Source organism: Entelurus aequoreus, linkage group LG22, assembly GCF_033978785.1.
Source record: "Entelurus aequoreus isolate RoL-2023_Sb linkage group LG22, RoL_Eaeq_v1.1, whole genome shotgun sequence".
NCBI classification, from domain to species: Eukaryota; Metazoa; Chordata; class Actinopteri; order Syngnathiformes; family Syngnathidae; genus Entelurus; species Entelurus aequoreus.
Window position 1 is genome coordinate 9,506,796 of NC_084752.1, and position 19,546 is coordinate 9,526,341.

At 38.2% G+C, this 19,546-nt stretch overlaps 1 protein-coding gene across 1 annotated transcript in view; it reads left to right on the plus strand.

Annotated features, from left to right (window-relative positions):
- The window catches only part of LOC133639917 (uncharacterized), a 105,956-nt gene that overhangs the window by 25,836 nt on the left and 60,574 nt on the right, over positions 1 to 19,546 (plus strand). Inside the window, exons 8-19 of the mRNA XM_062033608.1 lie at positions 7,059 to 7,171; positions 7,251 to 7,484; positions 7,566 to 7,640; positions 10,048 to 10,292; positions 11,339 to 11,420; positions 12,141 to 12,284; positions 12,379 to 12,572; positions 12,740 to 12,900; positions 16,339 to 16,451; positions 16,524 to 16,700; positions 16,788 to 16,819; positions 16,966 to 17,063. Of these exons, the coding sequence (XP_061889592.1) occupies positions 7,059 to 7,171; positions 7,251 to 7,484; positions 7,566 to 7,640; positions 10,048 to 10,292; positions 11,339 to 11,420; positions 12,141 to 12,284; positions 12,379 to 12,572; positions 12,740 to 12,900; positions 16,339 to 16,451; positions 16,524 to 16,700; positions 16,788 to 16,819; positions 16,966 to 17,063 (1,668 nt within the window). The remainder of the gene's footprint in view (positions 1 to 7,058; positions 7,172 to 7,250; positions 7,485 to 7,565; positions 7,641 to 10,047; positions 10,293 to 11,338; positions 11,421 to 12,140; positions 12,285 to 12,378; positions 12,573 to 12,739; positions 12,901 to 16,338; positions 16,452 to 16,523; positions 16,701 to 16,787; positions 16,820 to 16,965; positions 17,064 to 19,546) is intronic.

Consider the following 19,546-nt stretch of genomic DNA (forward strand, 5'->3'; position numbering starts at 1 on the left):
CGATATTACGGAGATGAAAGAAGGCCGTTTTAGTAACACTCTTAATGTGTGACTCAAACGAGAGAGTTGGGTCGAAGATAATACCCAGATTCTTTACCGAGTCTCCTTGTTTAATTGTTTGGTTGTCAAATGTTAAGGTGGTATTATTAAATAGATGTTGGTGTCTAGCAGGACCGATAATCAGCATTTCCGTTTTCTTAGCGTTGAGTTGCAAAAAGTTAGCGGACATCCATTGTTTAATTTCATTAAGACACGCCTCCAGCTGACTACAGTCCGGCGTGTTGGTCAGCTTTAGGGGCATGTAGAGTTGAGTGTCATCAGCATAACAGTGAAAGCTAACACCGTACTTGCGTATGATGTCACCCAGCGGCAGCATGTAAATACTAAAGAGTGCAGGGCCAAGAACCGAACCCTGGGGAACTCCGCACGTTACCTTGACATAGTCCGAGGTCACATTGTTATGGGAGACACACTGCATCCTGTCAGTAAGATAAGAGTTAAACCAAGACAAGGCTAAGTCTGACATACCAATACGTGTTTTGATACGCTCTAATAAAATATTATGATCGACGGTATCGAAAGCGGCGCTAAGATCAAGAAGCAGCAACATAGATGACGCATCAGAATCCATCGTTAGCAATAGATCATTAGTCATTTTTGCGAGGGCTGTCTCCGTAGAGTGATTTGCCCTGAAACCGGATTGAAAAGGTTCACAGAGATTGTTAGTCACTAAGTGTTCATTTAGCTGCTGTGCAACAGTTTTTTCGAGAATTTTGGAAATAAACGGAAGGTGGGAGACCGGTCGGTAGTTTACCATGAGGTCAGGATCGAGGTTAGGTCTTTTGAGCAGAGGATGAATAACCGCTTTTTTGAATGCTAGGGGAACAGTGCCGGAGGAAAGTGATAAGTTTATAATATTTAACACTGATGGACCTAATAATACAAACAGTTCCTTGATAAGTTTCCCAGGAAGTGGGTCAAGTAAACATGTTGTTTGTTTTATCCCACTTACACGCTGTAATAATTCCTCTAATGTTATTTCATCAAAAATAGAGAGACTATTTTGGAGGGCAGTGTCCGTCGTATATACAGTCGTATTTGTGTTAATAGAGCCCAGTTGTAGCTGGGATGCGTTGTCTTTAATCTCCTTTCTAATGAGTTCAATTTTCTTATTAAAGAAATTCATAAAATCATCTGCCGAGTGGGTGGAGCTACTGGGAGGAGTCCCTTGTTGGGTTAGCGATGCTACTGTACTAAACAGAAATTTAGGATCGTTTTTGTTGAGGCGGATGAGATTTGAGTAGTATTTAGCTTTAGCTAAGGTAAGCATGCGTTTATAAGTTATTAAACTATCACTCCATGCTTGATGGAAAACCTCAAGTTTAGTCGCGCGCCATTTGCGTTCCAGTTTTCTACATGATAATTTATGAGCTCTAATTTCTTCTGTAAACCATGGGGTGCGCCTTTTAGGGGCCCTTTTTTGCTTTAGCGGTGCTATACTATCAATAATTTCGCGCAAGGCATCGTCAAAGTTGTTAGTGAGTTTATCAATAGAGCCGACATAATTTGGGAATGGTGCTATTACCGAAGGCAGTAGGTCAGCAAGAGTCATCGTTGTGGCAGCATTAATGTTGCGGCCGCTATAGCAGTTATTATTATTATTAGCTTGTTGACAAAGAGTCAAAACTTCAAATTTTATAAGGTAATGATCGGACATTACTTTAGTATATGGAAGTATCATAACTTTGGAGGTGGTGACACCCCTGACAAGCACTAGATCTATTGTATTACCGTTGCGATGCGTGGGTTCATGTATTATTTGTGTAAGACCACAGCTATCAATTATGGTTTGGAGCGCCACGCACTGAGGGTCCGATGGGGTATTCATATGGATATTAAAGTCCCCCATTATGATTATATTGTCGGCGTGCGTCACTAGATCAGCAACGAACTCTGAGAATTCACTGATAAAGTCCGAATAGGGCCCAGGGGGGCGGTAGATAACAGCCAGGTCGAGAGGTAGCGGTGTGACAGACCTCATAGTAAGCACCTCAAACGATTTATATTTATTATTTAGGTTAGGGGTAAGGTTGAAATTTTCATTGTATATTAGTGCGACACCCCCTCCCCTTTTAAGAGGGCGGGCAACATGCGCATTCGTATAGTTAGGAGGAGATGCCTCATTGAGCGCAAAAAATTCGTCCGGTTTGAGCCAGGTTTCGCTAAGACCAATGACGTTAAGATTGTTGTCTCTAATGACCTCATTAACCAATAACGCCTTGGGAGACAATGATCTTATGTTTAAAAAGCCCATATTATAGGTATTGGGCTGTTTTGACGAGTTTTTGTTAAGATTATCCGTAGTGGCAATATTAACAATGTTGCGTTTATTATGCGTAGTGCACTTTAAATAGTTTCGACCATATCTAGGAATTGATATGACGGGAATTTTCCGATTGTTTGCTTGGTGCTGCAATAGACTGGACATATCATAATTTGCCACCTCAGTAGAATGCATGTCCACCTCTGACACAGACACAACAGAAAAAACATTATGTGAATTGTGTATTATTCTAAGAGAATTGCTATGCGTACATGGATTATCCAGCCTGGCGCTGGCTAGTTCTAGCTTAACTGACTCCTCACCCGGACTAACAGACATTGTAATTGCCTGTGACCGGGCTTGCTCTAGTGTAGTCAGTCAAGTGAGACTTAAATAGTAGTCTATGTTTCTAGACAGGATGATGGCGCCTTCCTGGTTAGGGTGAAGGCCGTCTCTCATCAGCAAGCCTGGTTTGCCCCAGAAAGAGGGCCAGTTATCAATAAACGTTAGTCCCTGCGTCCTACAGTAGCTAGCCAACCACTTGTTAAGCGAGACTAATCTGCTATATCTCTCATCATTGCCTCTCGCAGGCAGGGGGCCAGAGACAATTACTCGATGCCTGGACATCTTTCTGGCGAGATCACAAGTCCTGGCTATGTTTCTCTTTGTAATCTCTGACTGTCTCATTCTAGTGTCATTGGAGCCAACGTGTACAACTATATTCGCATAATTAGTGGTGCGATTAGCCTGTCGTACGTGTTTACTAGGCCTGTTGCGAGTTAGCTCCCTAAGATTAGCTTCAATGTCAGGTGCTCTGGCCCCGGGGATACACTTTATTGTGGCTGGTTTGCTAAGCTTTATGTTTCGGGTGATGGAGTCCCCTATAACTAAGGTGTGGTGCCCGGTAGACTGGGGTGTAGGACTAGCTAAAGAGCTAAATCTATTATGCGTCTCAACCGGTACACCGTAGCTTGTAGGCCGCTTAGGACTGCTACAAGCTGGGCTAGTTAGCTCGCTACAGCTAACGCTAGCAGATGTGTCCGCAACATCTAAAGTTACGACATTACTCTGCTCTAACTGGCGGACACGGCCCTCTAGCAGAGCCAACCTCTCCGTGAGTATGGTGCAAGACGCGCAGGAAGCCATTACTCACAGTGTTTTCTGTCACCGAGTGAAGTTCCTGCTGTCCTCAGGGAAGTGGTCGCGGTCTGTAGGAGTAGCTTCTTACTGACCGGCGCTGCCTTTCTCCGCGCTAGCTTAGCAGCTAGCTAGCTGAGGAAAGGGTGGTGGGACAGAGATCGGGTGATTTGCAAGTTAAATAGTACCACTAAAAATGTTTGAGAAGTGATAAAGAAAGCTGTAGAACAATTAAAAGCACACAGATAGAGCGCTACTTAGCTTTTTCGCAACAGCGAACAGACGGCGAGCAGTCACGCACGGTGAACCGGAACCGGAAGTCACCTTGTTGATTGTTTTTATTTCTAATCCACTGTGGGGTTATATAAAAGCATAAATCATTCAAAATTAATTATTCCGACCATTTCAAAAATCGCAGAAAAATGGTTGGCACAGCAGATTGTCCATCACTTAAACAGCAGCTCCCCCTCTCTCCACGCCATGCAGTTTGGTTTCAAATCCAAGCATTCCACCGAAATGGATAAATGCCTCCTTATTGAGATAATACAATTATTTCTTGATAAGGGTGGAGTTGTAGGGGCGGTGTTTTTGGACTTGAGGAAAGCATTTAATACAGTAAATCATTCTGTTCTTCTTACCAAGCTGTAACTTCTCTCAAAATGCTGTGAGCTGTATTGAATCATATCTGCATGATCGAACACAATCTGTATCAGTTAACAACTGCAGATCTGACTCTCTAAGGCTAACCTCCGGAGTCCCTCAGGGGTCAATATTAGGCCCCCTTTTATTTATCTATCTATATTAATGATTTGCCCACTGTTTGTCCTGAAGCTGAATGCTTAAAGTATGCAGACGACACGGTGTTCTTCGTTCATGGTCACACCAAAGACATTGTTGCTGCTAAACTCACTAAAACAATGTCTTATGTCACAACTTGATTGCAGGAGTGCTGTCTGCAGCTAAACCTTTCTAAAACTGTTTGAGTTTGAGTTTATTTCGAACATGCAAGCATACAACATGATACATCACAATTTCCAGTTTCTCTGTAGGCATGTATGTAACTAAAACAAAAAAAATATAATCTGACCCCGACATACATATTAATGGAGAAAGAATACAAACTTTCAGCCAATATAAATATCTTGGGTTAATAATAGTTTCAGTGCTTTCCCTTAAAGCCCATATTGGCAAATTGTGTAAAATAATCAAGTTTAATCTCGCAAATTTTCGTGCAATTCGAAATGAAATGTCAACTGAAGCTGCAAAATTGTATTTGCATTCGATGATTTTCAGCCACTTAAACTATTGCCTTACCAGCTGGCTGAGGCTGGTCAGAGTTTAAAAACCCCATTGGAAATCTTCTACAAACAAGCAATTAAAGTCATGGATAAATGACTTTATACATCCAAGGAATGCGGAAATTTAACTGCGCAATTAGGGACTTTCTCTAACGCTATATTTTTACATTTTGTCATTAATGTACATGTTTCACACTACAGACTTTTGAACGATGGAATGTACGATGTATTAGCTTACGGTTTCAAGTGAGGATGTCTGATGAATCTGAATGTGAATAATGGATTCCAGCCTCGACAAAACTTTTAGTGAAGCTTTGTACACTTTGGACACAATATAAAGTGCTTTAGAGCAGTGGTCCCCAACCCCCGGGTCGCGGCCCGGTACCGGTCCGTGGATCGATTGGTACCGGGCTGCACAAGAAATAATTTGTTATTTCCGTTTTATTTATTATCTGAGCCCGAACGATTTTTTGTTTTGAAAAGTTGTTTTTATTTTGAAAAATGACCGGATTCTCTCGGTTATATCTTGGTCACGTGAGCGCCAAAATTTAAACCCAGCTAGCAAAATGAGTAAAAAACAGACGTCTTTGGAAAGTTTCTTTACGAAGGGGAAAAGGCACAGGGAAGAGAGAGAAGAACAGCCTACGTCTTCCAACAAAAAGAAAGCTTTTAATAGACAATACCAGGAGGCATACTTGAAATATGGATTTATCGCAACAGGTGAACAAGCCCGCTCTGCATAATATGCGGCGACCGGCTCTCAGACATTAGCGGGGATTTTGGGTGGGACTGAGCCTGCGCCTTCATTCACCAAGCTGGTGCACGAATGATTGATTGATTGATGGATTGATTGATTGAAACTTTTATTAGTAGATTGCACAGTACAGTACATATTCCGTACAATTGACCACTAAATGGTAACACCCGAATACATTTTTCAACTTATTTAAGTCGGGGTCCACGTTAATCAATTCATGGTAAATTCATGATCACCTGTCTGTGCTTTTAAAAGAGTTTGCGCGCTACTTCCCAACTCCAACTTGTAATGGTATTCTACAAAGATGGGGCAGGAGTGTAAAGTTAAACACTCACTTTTTCTTACTTTTGTGTTAAAAAAAATCTTTCTGCAGTGGATTTTATACACTACCGTTCAAAAGTTTGGGGTCATATGGAAATGTCCTTATTTTTGAAGGAAAAGCACTGTACTTTTCAATGAAGATAACTTTAAACTAGTCTTAACTTTAAAGATATACACTCTATACATTGCTAATGTGGTAAATGACTATTCTAGCTGCAAATGTCTGGTTTTTGGTGCAATATCTACATAGATGGCCCATTTCCAGCAACTATCACTCCAGTGTTCTAATGGTACAATGTGTTTGCTCATTGGCTCAGAAGGCTAATTGATGATTACAAAACCCTTGTGCAATCATGTTCACACATCTGAAAACAGTTTAGCTCGTTACAGAAGCTACAAAACTGACCTTCCTTTGAGCAGATTGAGTTTCTGGAGCATCACATTTGTGGGGTAAATTAAACGCTCAAAGTGGCCAGAAAAAGAGAACTTTCATCTGAAACTCGACAGTCTATTCTTGTTCTTAGAAATGAAGGCTATTCCACAAAATTGTTTGGGTGACCCCAACCTTTTGAACGGTAGTGTACGTCACATCAGACGATAGGCAAAGGCAAAAGTAGAAACATGCTTGTGGTTTTGTCATGGCTAAGATATGGGATCTCTCTGTAAAAAAGAGTGTTTAAACTGTCCATGAATGTCGGGAAAAGCCACCGTTTTTCTGCCTTTGCATTGTTCTGTCTAAAAAAGTGTCAACACCGAAAAAGGATAGGAGAAAGCTCGACTTTTTAACAAACAGTGTGTACAAATTGTGTGTGATCTGTGTGAGAGGGCCTTTTAACTATCTGTAAAAGCTGTAAAACTTTGTTTTACCTTCTTTTTAAAAAGCATCCACCCGTAAAAGGGTGGACAACTTAAAGGTTTTTCACGCTGTGTGGCAATTTTGCGGTCAATCAAAGTTTATTCATATAGCCTTTAATCACAAGTGTCTCAAAGGGCTGCACAAGCCACAACGGCATCCTCATTTATAGAGACATCTATTGACGTCACAACTGGGAAACAACATCACAAATTGGGCAAATTCCAAACGACCCGTTTAGAGAAAGTATGAAGGAAGGCAATATTGTTTTATAAATATTTCCAGGTACAACAAACAATTGGATTTGCATTACAGATTACCTTTAAAGGCAGATTTTTTTTCATCAGTTTTTGTTGCCTTTCCATGCAGGTTGTGTACATCCAAACGAGAGCAGTGAAGACTGGCTGTTGAAGAATTTTGGTGCCTTCAGTGTTATGGCCAGCATGAACGACCTCTCGACAATTAATATCATCTTCGATGGCGTGAGTCCTGTTGTCCGTCCTCTCGCTTTGGGTTTAATTATTTCCATCCTTCATGCCTCGATCTCTTTTCTGCACACAGCTGGAAGTTCTTAACCTGCTGTCCCCGCAGCAGAAGGCAGAGCTGCTTTTTAGGCCCGAGGTGGGAGGTTTGAGCAACGGCTCTCTTCACCTCGTATTCCACAGTTTGATGGCAGATGGCCCACCAGGCAGCTATGGAGGAAACCACAACCGGACCGGGCCCGGACATTCTTATCCTCCCCCGCCGACTGACAGCCCATATTTACCAGCATCCCCTCACAACAGCCTGGGAGAGGTCTGCTCTACTACGGTCTAGCACTGCTACTCCCGATAAAACTGTTTGTTTGCATAACTGTTGATGCTCTCCCACCACCAGGTGATCAGTGACATCATGATGGCTGTCAAACCCATCAGCAGCTTCGTTCATGATTTTGTGTGGTTCACCAAACAGGTACAAACAGTCATTCATTATGATTGTAGCATACTAAATTTCAAATTTTGAAAAATATTTTTTTAGTAATTCATACAGTAAGTCACATCAGGATACTTTACTTAGTAGTAAGTACTGTAACAAAACTTTAAAGCTTTTTAATTAAGGGCCGTTGCTGTATGGCTGCCCTCAGAGGGCCGTATGAGGATTCACTCATGATATTATTACAAAACTGCCTATGCATGTGATTATAATTATAATAATTAAAAAAACTGGTAACTCGGTTGCCAAAAAATTACCGTAAAATTTGTAATGTTTTTTTTACAGCATATTAATGTAAATTGAAAAACAACACTACTGGATTTTCTGGCAACTGAGCTACTTATTTTTACAGTAAAATCTATTGTCATATTTGCAGTCAACAATTTGAAGGATATCTTGCTTTGAAATCATGAGTCAAGCAATTATTTAAGCATTTATTTGTATCTTAACAAAAACATAAGACAATATTTGTTGCAATATTTAAAAGATACGCAAATGCATGCAGTACATGGTTTTTTTTTTACTGTCAAAATGGAGTACATCTAGTGAGAGAAGATGAAGTACCGTAATTTCCGGACTATAAGCCGCACCTGACTATAAGCCGCACCAGCTAAATTTAGGGGAAAATACAGATTGCTCCATATATAAGCCGCACCTGACTATAAGCCGCAGGGTTTTGATGTGTAATTAGCGTAGTATATAGGGGTTCCTGCTACCACGGAGGGGATTGTCGGGACAGAGATGACTGTTTGGGAACGCAAAGCGTCCCATTTATTAACAATAAATCTTTCAATCATTCAATCAAACTTTCACATCTTTGACATGGCGAACAGCATTCGTGCAGAGTACAAATAATACAACGGTGCAAAGTAATACAAAGTGCTCGCCTGTACGTTATCAAAATAACCAGCCTACCGGTATATGAAAAGTCAGTCTTTAATCATTGTGTCATCGTCTTCCTCCTGCGTACTAAAACCACCAAAATCCTCTTCGTCGGTGTCGGAGAAGAACAGGCCGTAAATAAGCCGCACCGTTGTATAAGCCGCAGGGACCAGAACGAGGGGAAAAAGTAGCGGCTTATAGTCCGGAAATTACGGTACTTAATTGACGCTTATTATTTACAGACTTTCTCAGGCCATATAAACACAAAAAGATGGCCCCTTGTTTTGAAGTAGAGATGTCCGATAATATCGGCCGATAAATGCTTTAAAATGTAATATCGGAAATTATCAGTATCGTTTTTTAAATTATCGGTATCGTTTTTTTTTTTATTAAATCAACATAAAAAACACAAGATACACTTACAATTAGTACACCAACCCAAAAAACCTCCCTCCCCCATTTACACTCATTCACACTCATTCACACAAAAGGTTTGTTTCTTTTTGTTATTAATATTCTGGTTCCTACATTATATATCAATATATATCAATACAGTCTGCAAGGGATACAGTCCGTAAGCACACAGGATTGTGCGTGCTGCTGGTCCACTAATAGTACTAACCTTTAACAGTTCATTTTACTCATTTTCATTAATTACTAGTTTCTATGTAACTATTTTTATATTGTTTTACTTTATTTTTTACATTTTTTAAAAAGGACCTTATCTTCACCATACCTGGTTGTCCAAATTAGGCATAATAATGTGTTAATTCCACGACTGTATATATCGGTATCGGTTGATATCGGTATCTGTAATTAAGAGTTGGACAATATCGGAATATCGGATATCGGCAAAAAGCCATTATCGGACATCCCTATTTTGAAGTATTATAATTTTCCCCAAAAAAATTATGGATGTGAATTTAATGGTTTGTATATAACGTATCTTACTCGTAAAAGTAATAAAGAATAATCAAATAAATAAGTAAAAGGATGTATTGATAAGAATATATGGTAAACAATACTTTTTTAGTAAGCTTAACATAGCTCTTAACTCAAAACCCTTGTATCTCAAATCTTTCTTCTTTCCCATGGTTGGAAAACAAAGTTAATAATAAAAGTTAATATCTAGCTATAAGCTATCGCAAGTAAGTAAGAGTGGATGTTTTCGGCGAATCTTACAATATTCACTGTGACATTTTTTCCACGCCAACTTATGGCGGGGATGCTTGTATCTCAAATTTTTGCTTGCAACTGAAAGCACAACAATTAGCCCACAGACAGCTCTTATCTCAAGACACTCTTAGGTTGGGGCACGTTTAAATTGAGTTACCACCGTATTTAAGTAACTTTATTACGATAATTATTTCTAATGACGGATTTGATTACAACAATAATGTTTATGATAATGATAATAAATAAATAAAGGTTATCAATGATTTTTCTTACCCAATAAATGTATCATTCCTACATTCGTACAAAAATATAAATGTTCATCTTCCAGAGGAACGTGTCTGAAATAAGAGGCAGCACTATGACGCAGTTCTTTCTCAACTGGACACTGGCGGAGATGGCCAGTATTTACAAACCAAGTGATCCTCCGCTTGATCCCGTGGAGACGCCGGAATGCAACACGACAGAGATAGAGGACTGGTACCTACATGTGGTGATGCCCGTTCTGCGGAGGTTCTCCAAGGACGACCAGTCACTGAGGAGTCCCCACCTGAAGCTCGCCTTCTGTTACATGTAGTAAGTCCAGCTTTTATTAGCGCCACCTGGAGCCAAGAAACATAGTCATTGTAACTATCTGTTAGATCTTTGATTCTAGAGAGAATTTTAAACTGTTAAACTGCAACGTACAATTTAGTTTATACCTTTTTAATAATTTTCTTGACACCGTTCTTGTGAAATTGCAACATATCCTTTTGTAATATATTGACTTCTTTCGCGTAAAATTACGACTTTTTTATTTATATTGCACTTGTATTTTTGTTATGATACGACTTTATTTTTTGTAAAATGAGTGACTCTTTGCAGTATTTTCAAAGCGTTCTCATAAAATATTAACACTTTACTAGTCATATTTTGACTTTATTATCAAAATATATTTGCTATATTGAAAGAATAAAGTTGCAATTTTTGCTGTTGTAAAATGATCGTATATTGTATTGCTAGAGGAAAATTTAATGAAAAAATATATACAGTACAGGCCAATAGTTTGGACACACCTTCTCATTCAATGCGTTTTCTTTATTTTCATGACAATTTACATTGTAGATTGTCACTGAAGGCATCAAAACTATGACTGAACACATGTGGAGTTATGTACTTAAGAAAACAAGGTGAAATAACTTAAAACATGTTTTATACTCTAGTTTCTTCAAAATAGCCACCCTTTGCTCTGATTACTGCTTTGCACACTCTTGGCATTCTCTGGATGAGCTTTAAGAGGTAGTCACCTGAAATGGTTTCAAAGTTTTGATGCCTCCAGTGACAATCTACAATGTAAATAGTCATGAAAATAAAGAAAACACATTGAAATGAGAAGGTGTGTCCAAACTTTTGGCCTGTACTGTATATCGTCTTTGTAATTTCAGTAAATATTTCTGCAGCAAAAACGAAAAAGACACCATTGTCTGTAGTGTCATCCTTTTCTTTACTTGAGTAGGATTGTTTTAGGCATTTTGGGAAAGCTTTTCATTCACATAAGGTCGTTGGCCTCCACAAGGTATCGTTAATAGTTTATTTATAATAATAACCGACATAAGCAAGTTATACTTTATCTTGTCTTGCAGCAAAATGGATCACCATATTGACTATGAAATTGATGAAGTCCAGGATGTTTGCAGTGTCACTCTCGATGGGAATCCTTGTGGGGTAAAACATTGTTTTCTTATTATACTTTACAGTATACCAGGGCTATTCAACTACATAATGAAGAGGGCCGCGGTTTCAAGAGCCCAAAGTCTCAGGGGCCGGACATCAAAATGTGGATGTTTCTTTAGAGTGTACAGTGTAGTGTGTGATCTCTTAACTAGCTGATATACCTGTTCACTGTCGTCTCTGTATTGTTGGATGAACTGTATGTATGAATGTATGTATGTATGTAAAACGCTGTGTTTTGATGTCCAAGACAAATTTCTCCTCGGAGACAATAAAGCTAATTATTATTAATATTGTTATATGCTTCGCTGTTGCACCCTGCGTAGTCGCGAGAGTACTGCGTACGTGATAAACCCTATTTTGAATGGTTTTATCAAGCCTATTTGTCTATTAAAAGCGTTGGTGGGCCGCCAGTTGAATGTACCTGCTGTGTATCATTAATCAAGGTCATTGTATTCTCAGGGCATTGAATCGAAACAGGACTATTCATATCGTCTTAGAAGACGTTTGTCTCTCATACGAACAGGCTTCATCAGTTCATGCTTACAGACTTAGATAGGACAGCTCTAGTCTGAGAGAATGGTTTTGCTCTAATGTGGTACAGACGTTTTCTATTAGCACAACATAGCATTCCATTAACTCGTATTAATGGTCACAGAACCGAAAGTTCCTGTATTGTATTCCTCACCCCTGTGTCGTCATTGTCGCCTGCAGATGACGGACGCGGTAGAAAACGTGGCCCACATTATGCACTGTGCCGCTAAAACCAACCTGACTCTGACTGAGGGGAACATCATGAGGCTGATTTTGGAGTTGACGAACCGCCTCAACTTACTGATCAATGAGTTTGCCACAGCAGTGAGTCTAAAAAAAACTGTATACAAGTGATTTCCATGCAGATTAAGGCCAAATATGAGATACTGTATATCACTGATTCTTTTTGTGTTTGCAGAACTTCGCAGAGGTGTCGTATGACTTCAGGCATATCTTTGAAGAAGGTAACTCTGTCATGGAAAACCTGGAAGACCCGGAGTTCATTACCATGTGGTTCTATGTAAAGTTGATGCCCCTCCTGCCCAAAATTCCCAATGACTTGCTTTTCTGCCTCAGCAACAAGAACTTCTCGTGTCCTGCCTACCAAACTATGTGAGTTGACTGATTTTTTCTTTACTGTGATGAAACATTGACGAAGACCTATTTGAGAATTTGCCCTATGAGAACATTTGACCAAGGACAGATCCAATATACTGTACATAGATAGACTAATATTAGTAATAAATAATAATGTGGAATATTCTGCTCTATTTGTGCAGTGTTGCTCTCCTTAGCCAACACATGAGTGACTGGGATTCCAGTTCAGTGTACCATCCCGATTCAGTGTACCATTCCGATTCAGAGTACCACCAAAACATCTACAGTACCTTCATCTACCACTTCATGAAGAGATCTTCTGGACTTCATCACAACATGTCCGGTTAGTAAACAAAACAAATGTTCTGTGCTTATTTTCATATGGTTAAAAAAAAAAAAGCAGGAACAATACAGATTATGCAAAGGATATTAGGGGTGTGTGTGACTCTTTGGACACCTAACGATTCGATCTGAATCATCCAATTCAGATTCCTGGGGTGACGATTCGATTCAGAATCGATTCTCAATTGAACACCATTTTGGATTCAAACAAATTCTCGCAACGTATTACAAACCCCGTTTCCATATGAGTTGGGAAATTGTGTTAGATGTAAATATAAACGGAATACAATGATTTGCAAATCCTTTTCAACCCATATTCATTTGAATGCAATACTTGAATAGGAGAGTTTTAACTTGCACTTACAGATGTAGCGACCAACTGTAGTTACTGACAGTGGGTTTCTGAAGTGTTCCTGAGCACATGTGGTGATATCCTTTACACACTGATGTCGCTTGTTGATGCAGTACAGCCTGAGGGATCGAAGGTCACGGGCTTAGCTGCTTACGTGCAGTGATTTCTCCAGATTCTCTGAACCCTTTGATATTACGGACCGTAGATGATGAAAACCCTAAATTCCTTGCAATAGCTGGTTGAGAAAGGTTTTTCTTAAACTGTTCAATAATTTGCTCACGCATTTGTTGACAAAGTGGTGACCCTCGCCCCATCCTTGTTTGTGAATGACTGAGCATTTCATGGAATCTACTTTTACACCCAATCATGGCACTCACCTGTTCCCAATTTGCCTGTTCACTGTTGGATGTTCCAAATAAGTGTTTGATGAGCATTCCTTAACTTTATCAGTATTTATTGCCACCTTTCCCAACTTCTTTGTCACGTGTTGCTGGCATCAAATTCTAAAGTTAATGATTATATGCAACAACAAAAAATGTTGCCCGTATGTGGGCTCTGTACCGAGGATGTCGTTGTGGCTTGTGCAGCCCTTTGAGACACTTGTGATTTAGGGATGTATAAATAAACATTGATTGACTGATTGATTTATCAGTTTGAACATCAAATATGTTGTCTTTGTAGCGTATTCAACTGAATATGGGTTGAAAATGATTTGCAAATCATTGTATTCCGTTTATATTAACATCTAACACCATTTCCCAACTCATATGGAAACGGGGTTTGTATTTGGTATAATAATTATAATGAATAAATCTTATTTCAAAACAGGTTACAGATAACAAAATCTCCATTGTGACTTAGACTTAGACTTAAACAAACTTTATTGATCCACAAGGGAAATTGTTCCACACAGTAGCTCAGTTTCAAAGGATGGAAAGGGTAAGGATGGAAAGGATAATGCAAGTAGTAAGTACACTAAAACTGTACTATTGTCATGACTGGGTTCTTGGGTTTTGCTTCTCCGGAAGGCAAAGGAAAATTGGCGCGGGCAAGGCGTGAATTTAAATACATTATTTATTTTTTTAACACTAATAAACTACAAAAAAAGGAAGCAAACAAAAGGCGCACACAAAGGCGGAAATACAAACTTGACTATGAAACAAAAGACATGCACGTGGGCACAAAAACTATGAACAATAAAACAAAAACACTAACTGTGGCATAAATCACTCAAACTTTCACAAATGCAAACAATAAACAAAAAAAGGCAAGCGTGCCTAAAACACAAAAGAAGCTGCTATTAGCAGAAGCAATGACATGAACTATGACTTACTTAGTCAGCAAGAGCCATGAACAGGTGTGACAAAAAGACAATGTGAACCAGGTGAAACTAATGGTTGCTATGGTGACAAATAAAAGTGCACAAAAAGTCCAAAACCAAATCCGAACATGACTAAAACAAAACATAATCACAGACATGACAACTATAGTAGCATTGTAAGATATAACATATTACATATACTGATATAGTAACATATAATATATACTGATATAGTATATTATTATATTATATTATATTTGTATATAATATATATACAATATGTAACAAATCCCAATTACCATGTACAATATTACAGTATACGTAACAGCTGCAGCAAAAAAAAAAAAAAGAAAAAAAAAAGGGCAGCATGAAATAGAGAGTATAGATCCAGCAGAAAATATACATTATAAACAAAGAGAGGTAGCTAACATAGAAGGTGTCAGGTAATAGACAGATATCATCTATTGCTGTATGGCGAGTGATAATACAGCTGTATGGAGTGCGGAATGAAGGAGTTCTTCAATCGAACACTGTGGGAACAAAGCTGAAGTAGCCTGTTGGAGTATGAACTGTCCCTCAATTGTCAGGTGGAGTGGGTGGGCAGGATTGTCCAAGACGGCGAGCAGTTTGTCCAGTGTCCTCCTGTCCCTCACTGACACAAACGCCTCCAACTGCGTGCCAATAGTTTGGCCGGCTTTCCGGATCAGTTTGTCAATCCGGTTTAAGTCCCTTTTGCTGGTGCTGCTCCCCCAACAAACCACTGCAAAGTACAGGGCACTGGCCACAACAGACTGAAAAAAGATCTCCCAACAGATTGCTGCACACATTAAAGGACCTAAGCTTCCTCAGGAAAAAGAGTAATCAATTGTGTTGAATAGAGATGGCCTAAAAAAGTCTTTTTAAAAATGAATTCCTATAAAAAGAAAAATAATGGTAATTTTGGTTTCAATTTTTTTTTTTTTATCGAGTTTTGAAAATGATGAATTGATTTGAAATTGGTATGAATAAGATAAAGGATATGGACATAATTTCCATTCAAGTTTGTAGTACTGCAAGGAAAATGGTATTAGATGTTGGTGAGCATCTGGATAAATGTGAAGATATAGGAATTTACATCAATACGACACACTAAAAACAATACAACTAATAGTTAGGAAATAGTAATGTTACTATTTCAACTAATTACGACTTTGATCCAATGTGCATCTTTTCAAAAATGATGCTTTCATTTGCGCAATGAGGCAAATTAGCATTGCAAATAACAATAAGACTATGTTTTCCTAATATTGTTGCGAGGTAAATATTCCACATTTTTCAATGCCACCAGCACATACAAATGTTCTCATTCTAAACCTGGGGTGTCAAACTCATTTTAGATCGGGGGCCACATGGAGAAAAATCTACTCCCAAGTGGGCCGGACTGGTGAAATCACGGCACGATAACTTAAAAATAAAGACAACTTTAGATTATTTTCTTTGTTTAAAAATAGAACAAGCACATTCTGAAATTGTACAAATCATAATGTTGTTGGGTTTTTTTTTACATTTAAATGTTGCGATTAATGGTATTCTATCTTTTTTTGTCGTTATTTATACTTTCGGAATAAATTATGTGATAATGTTCATCAATCAACTCATTGGTGTTCGTTTTCAACCTATCACGATTAAAAAAAAGATATAAATCATATATAAATCGGGCCATACGTTTGACACCCCTGTTCTAAACAGATTAATTATCATTTGAATGACTTGTATGTATGTTTCAGATGTTTGTTTCTCAGCCAATAACAGCAGAGAGTGGCTGTTGAAGAACTTCGGTTCCTTCTCGCAGTTCGCAAACGTGACAGACTTCCATGACCTCAACCAATACTTCTCAGGAGTGAGTCGGATCTGAACTTTTAATGAAGTAAACGCTCATCAGTTAACCTTCGTCACCTCCTCTCCTTTCTAGCTGGACGTTCTGGATCTCCTTTCTCCGCAACAGACGGCCCAGATGATGATCCTACCTCTTCCGACGCCACCCGAGAAGGAGGTGGTCATCGAGGAGGTGTTTGACTTCCTGCTGGAGAACCCCAGAGAGAGAAAGCTAATCCACGTCATTGGATTCATGATCTCGTTGGCTGACACGGTAACTGCTGCTCTGATGGCCCGTTGGTGATGCCTCAGCAGAATTCAACCATCAGTATGGTAAACTATGACATTTTTGATTCGGCAGACCAATCCTCCCTGTACTACCTACTTAGCTATGTGAGTATACATTATTGATAAATATCGGAATAATCTACAGCAAATGGAAGTGGCTGCTGTTATTACTTCAAACATGCAAATCAAATGATTTTACATTGAAGGAACAAGTGCTATTATTATTGGATTTTTTTGGTATGTTTGTGCAGTTTGGAGCGTCTGCAAAGCATCATGGGGTCCGTTCCTCCTGACTTGGAGCCACACATCAGGGCCGCAGTGGACATATTTATCCGAATTGCCCCACGAGGTAAACAAAGCTCAACAAACATTTGTGTTATATAATTGACCTGAATAATCTTTTTAATACATATATTTTTTTTAACACAATTTTTTTTAATCATGTTTAGATTAGATCAAGGGTGTCAAAGTCAAGGCCCGCAGGCCAGATAAGGCCCCTGAATGAATGATCTATGGCCCCCAGGATGATATTTGATTAGTATTAGAAGCAGCCCGCAGGCCACAGCCGCCTGCTGCTGTTTTGCATGCACCAATACTCCATCAGTGTTGGCGCTAGGAATTTTCAAAATGGGGTCCCAGGGACTCCATCAAGTCATAAAAATGGGGTCCCACAGTAAATTGTTAGGGTCCCACTTTTTTGTAACCGTTTTGAAAACAAATGATAAATGTATGCATTATCCTGTTATATCTCACATTCTGTATTGCAGGGGTGTCCAAAGTGCGGCCCGGGGGCCATTTGCGGCCCGCCGCTAATTGTTTACCGGCCCGCCACACATTCTGGAAATGCTATTGCAAAAATAAAAATAAACATTAAAAAAATGTGGAATGAGGTAAAATCTAACTAGCAAAAGTTGCAATGTTGACACAAAGCTGCCATGCAGGCTGTTTTTTTTTCTTTTGTCTATCTTTATTTATTTATTTTTGCCATTACTCAAAAAAAAAAAATCAATGTTATAATGAATTATTGACCTATTCAAGGCTCCAATTATTTAAAATATTTCACTTTAAAATGTTTTATGTGGAAAATATTGCATATATTGTGTGGTTGCCATATACACATATCAACGTTTTTCTTTGACAAAAGAGCATAAAACAAACAAAATAATAGTTCAAACGTAAAATCGACGGATATATCTGAAGTTGATCTCGTAACTTAAGTGTTGAAAGTAAAAACAACTAATAAAAATGTATCACTTTATGAGTGGGGCACCTTTTGGATCCCAAATATATTTAATGGGATTTTATTCATCTTTTCACTGTGATTACTCAAAAATAATAATAAATTATAATCAATGGTGTCCTGCATTATTGATCTTTTTAAGGCTCTAATTACTTCACATCAAACATTGCTTTCTGAATGTTTTGGGCAGTGGGGAAAATACTGCAAATTTCAGTTTTATTATAAAAAACTAAGTTGTCTTTGACAGGAAAGGCTTTTTTTAATTTAACTTAATATCAACCTGATGTTGATATACTGTAGAGATTTACTGTAAGCGTTAAATAAATTTTAAAAATAATAATTTAACTTTTTTTTAACAAATTTTAACATTTTAATAATTGAGACCCTTTATGGTCCCCGGGAGCCCTACAGGTAATAAAAAATAAAAAAATTAAAAAAAAAAATCCATATATTTTGTTATGGTTTTGAAAATGAAAAATATCAAATTGGCCCCCGCATGCTTTAATTTTCCCGTGTGCGGCCCTCAGTGGAAAAAGTTTGGACACCCCTGGTGTATTGTGTTTTGGAAAAAGGTTGTCATAAATGTTATTTAATTCATAAAAATAAAAAAAATACAAAATAAATTTTTTTTTTTATGCATATGTAAATGTATTCAGTTATAAACATTCATTCACTTTCTTCTTTCCTTAATGGATCTAAACTTTACCGCTGCCGGTAATTGTTTCTATATTTTCAGAAAGTGTTTGTTCTATTTTTGGTCAAAGTAAGACAAAGAAAACAATCCGAAGTTGTCTTTATTTTTTAGTTTTAATGCCATGATTTTAATAGTCCGGCCCGCGTGTGCACAGATTTTCTTCTATGCGGCCCCTGAGCTGAAATGAGTTTGACACCATTGGATTAGATCAAGGGTTCTTTACTTTTTTGACATGAGAGCCCAATTGTTTCACTACAGAGGGGCCCACTCAAATATTAAGACTGAATTAGTAATCTTACTCTTGATTGTAATTGAACTAAATTAATCTAACCTATTTACAGTTTACAACCTTGTGAAATTATATGAAACCATGTGTTACTCCCAAAGGTTAATATTTATCTAACACTTATCTAACACGGAAACCTTAGATTTAGGTCAGGCTGAAAAATAATTACTAACCAAATATCCTGTTTAAGAAGGGACTCATAAATGACTGACAAATCTTGTGCTAAAATACATAAACTAGATTATAATAAAATAATAGAAAATAAATAAACTACATTAATAATTAATATGTTTCTTAAATAATTGTTCAATAAAATCAAAGTGCAAATGAAAATACAGCTTCACCACTTTAGTTATAATCTATGCGTTTAAGAAACTTCTTTATGACTTTAACTCCAGACTTCTTCTGTTTGTTTGAGATTGTCATTACTGCCACATGTGGTGGAAAAGTGTATTACAACTGAGTACCCCTGCGGCCCATACGGACCACTGCTGAGAAGCAGATTTTTTTTTTTCGCAGCCCACAATGTGCCCTGGCACAATGCTTGGGAAACACCGGATTAGATAAATAGTACATTTAAATAAAAAATACATGAGCGCGATAAATTAATTT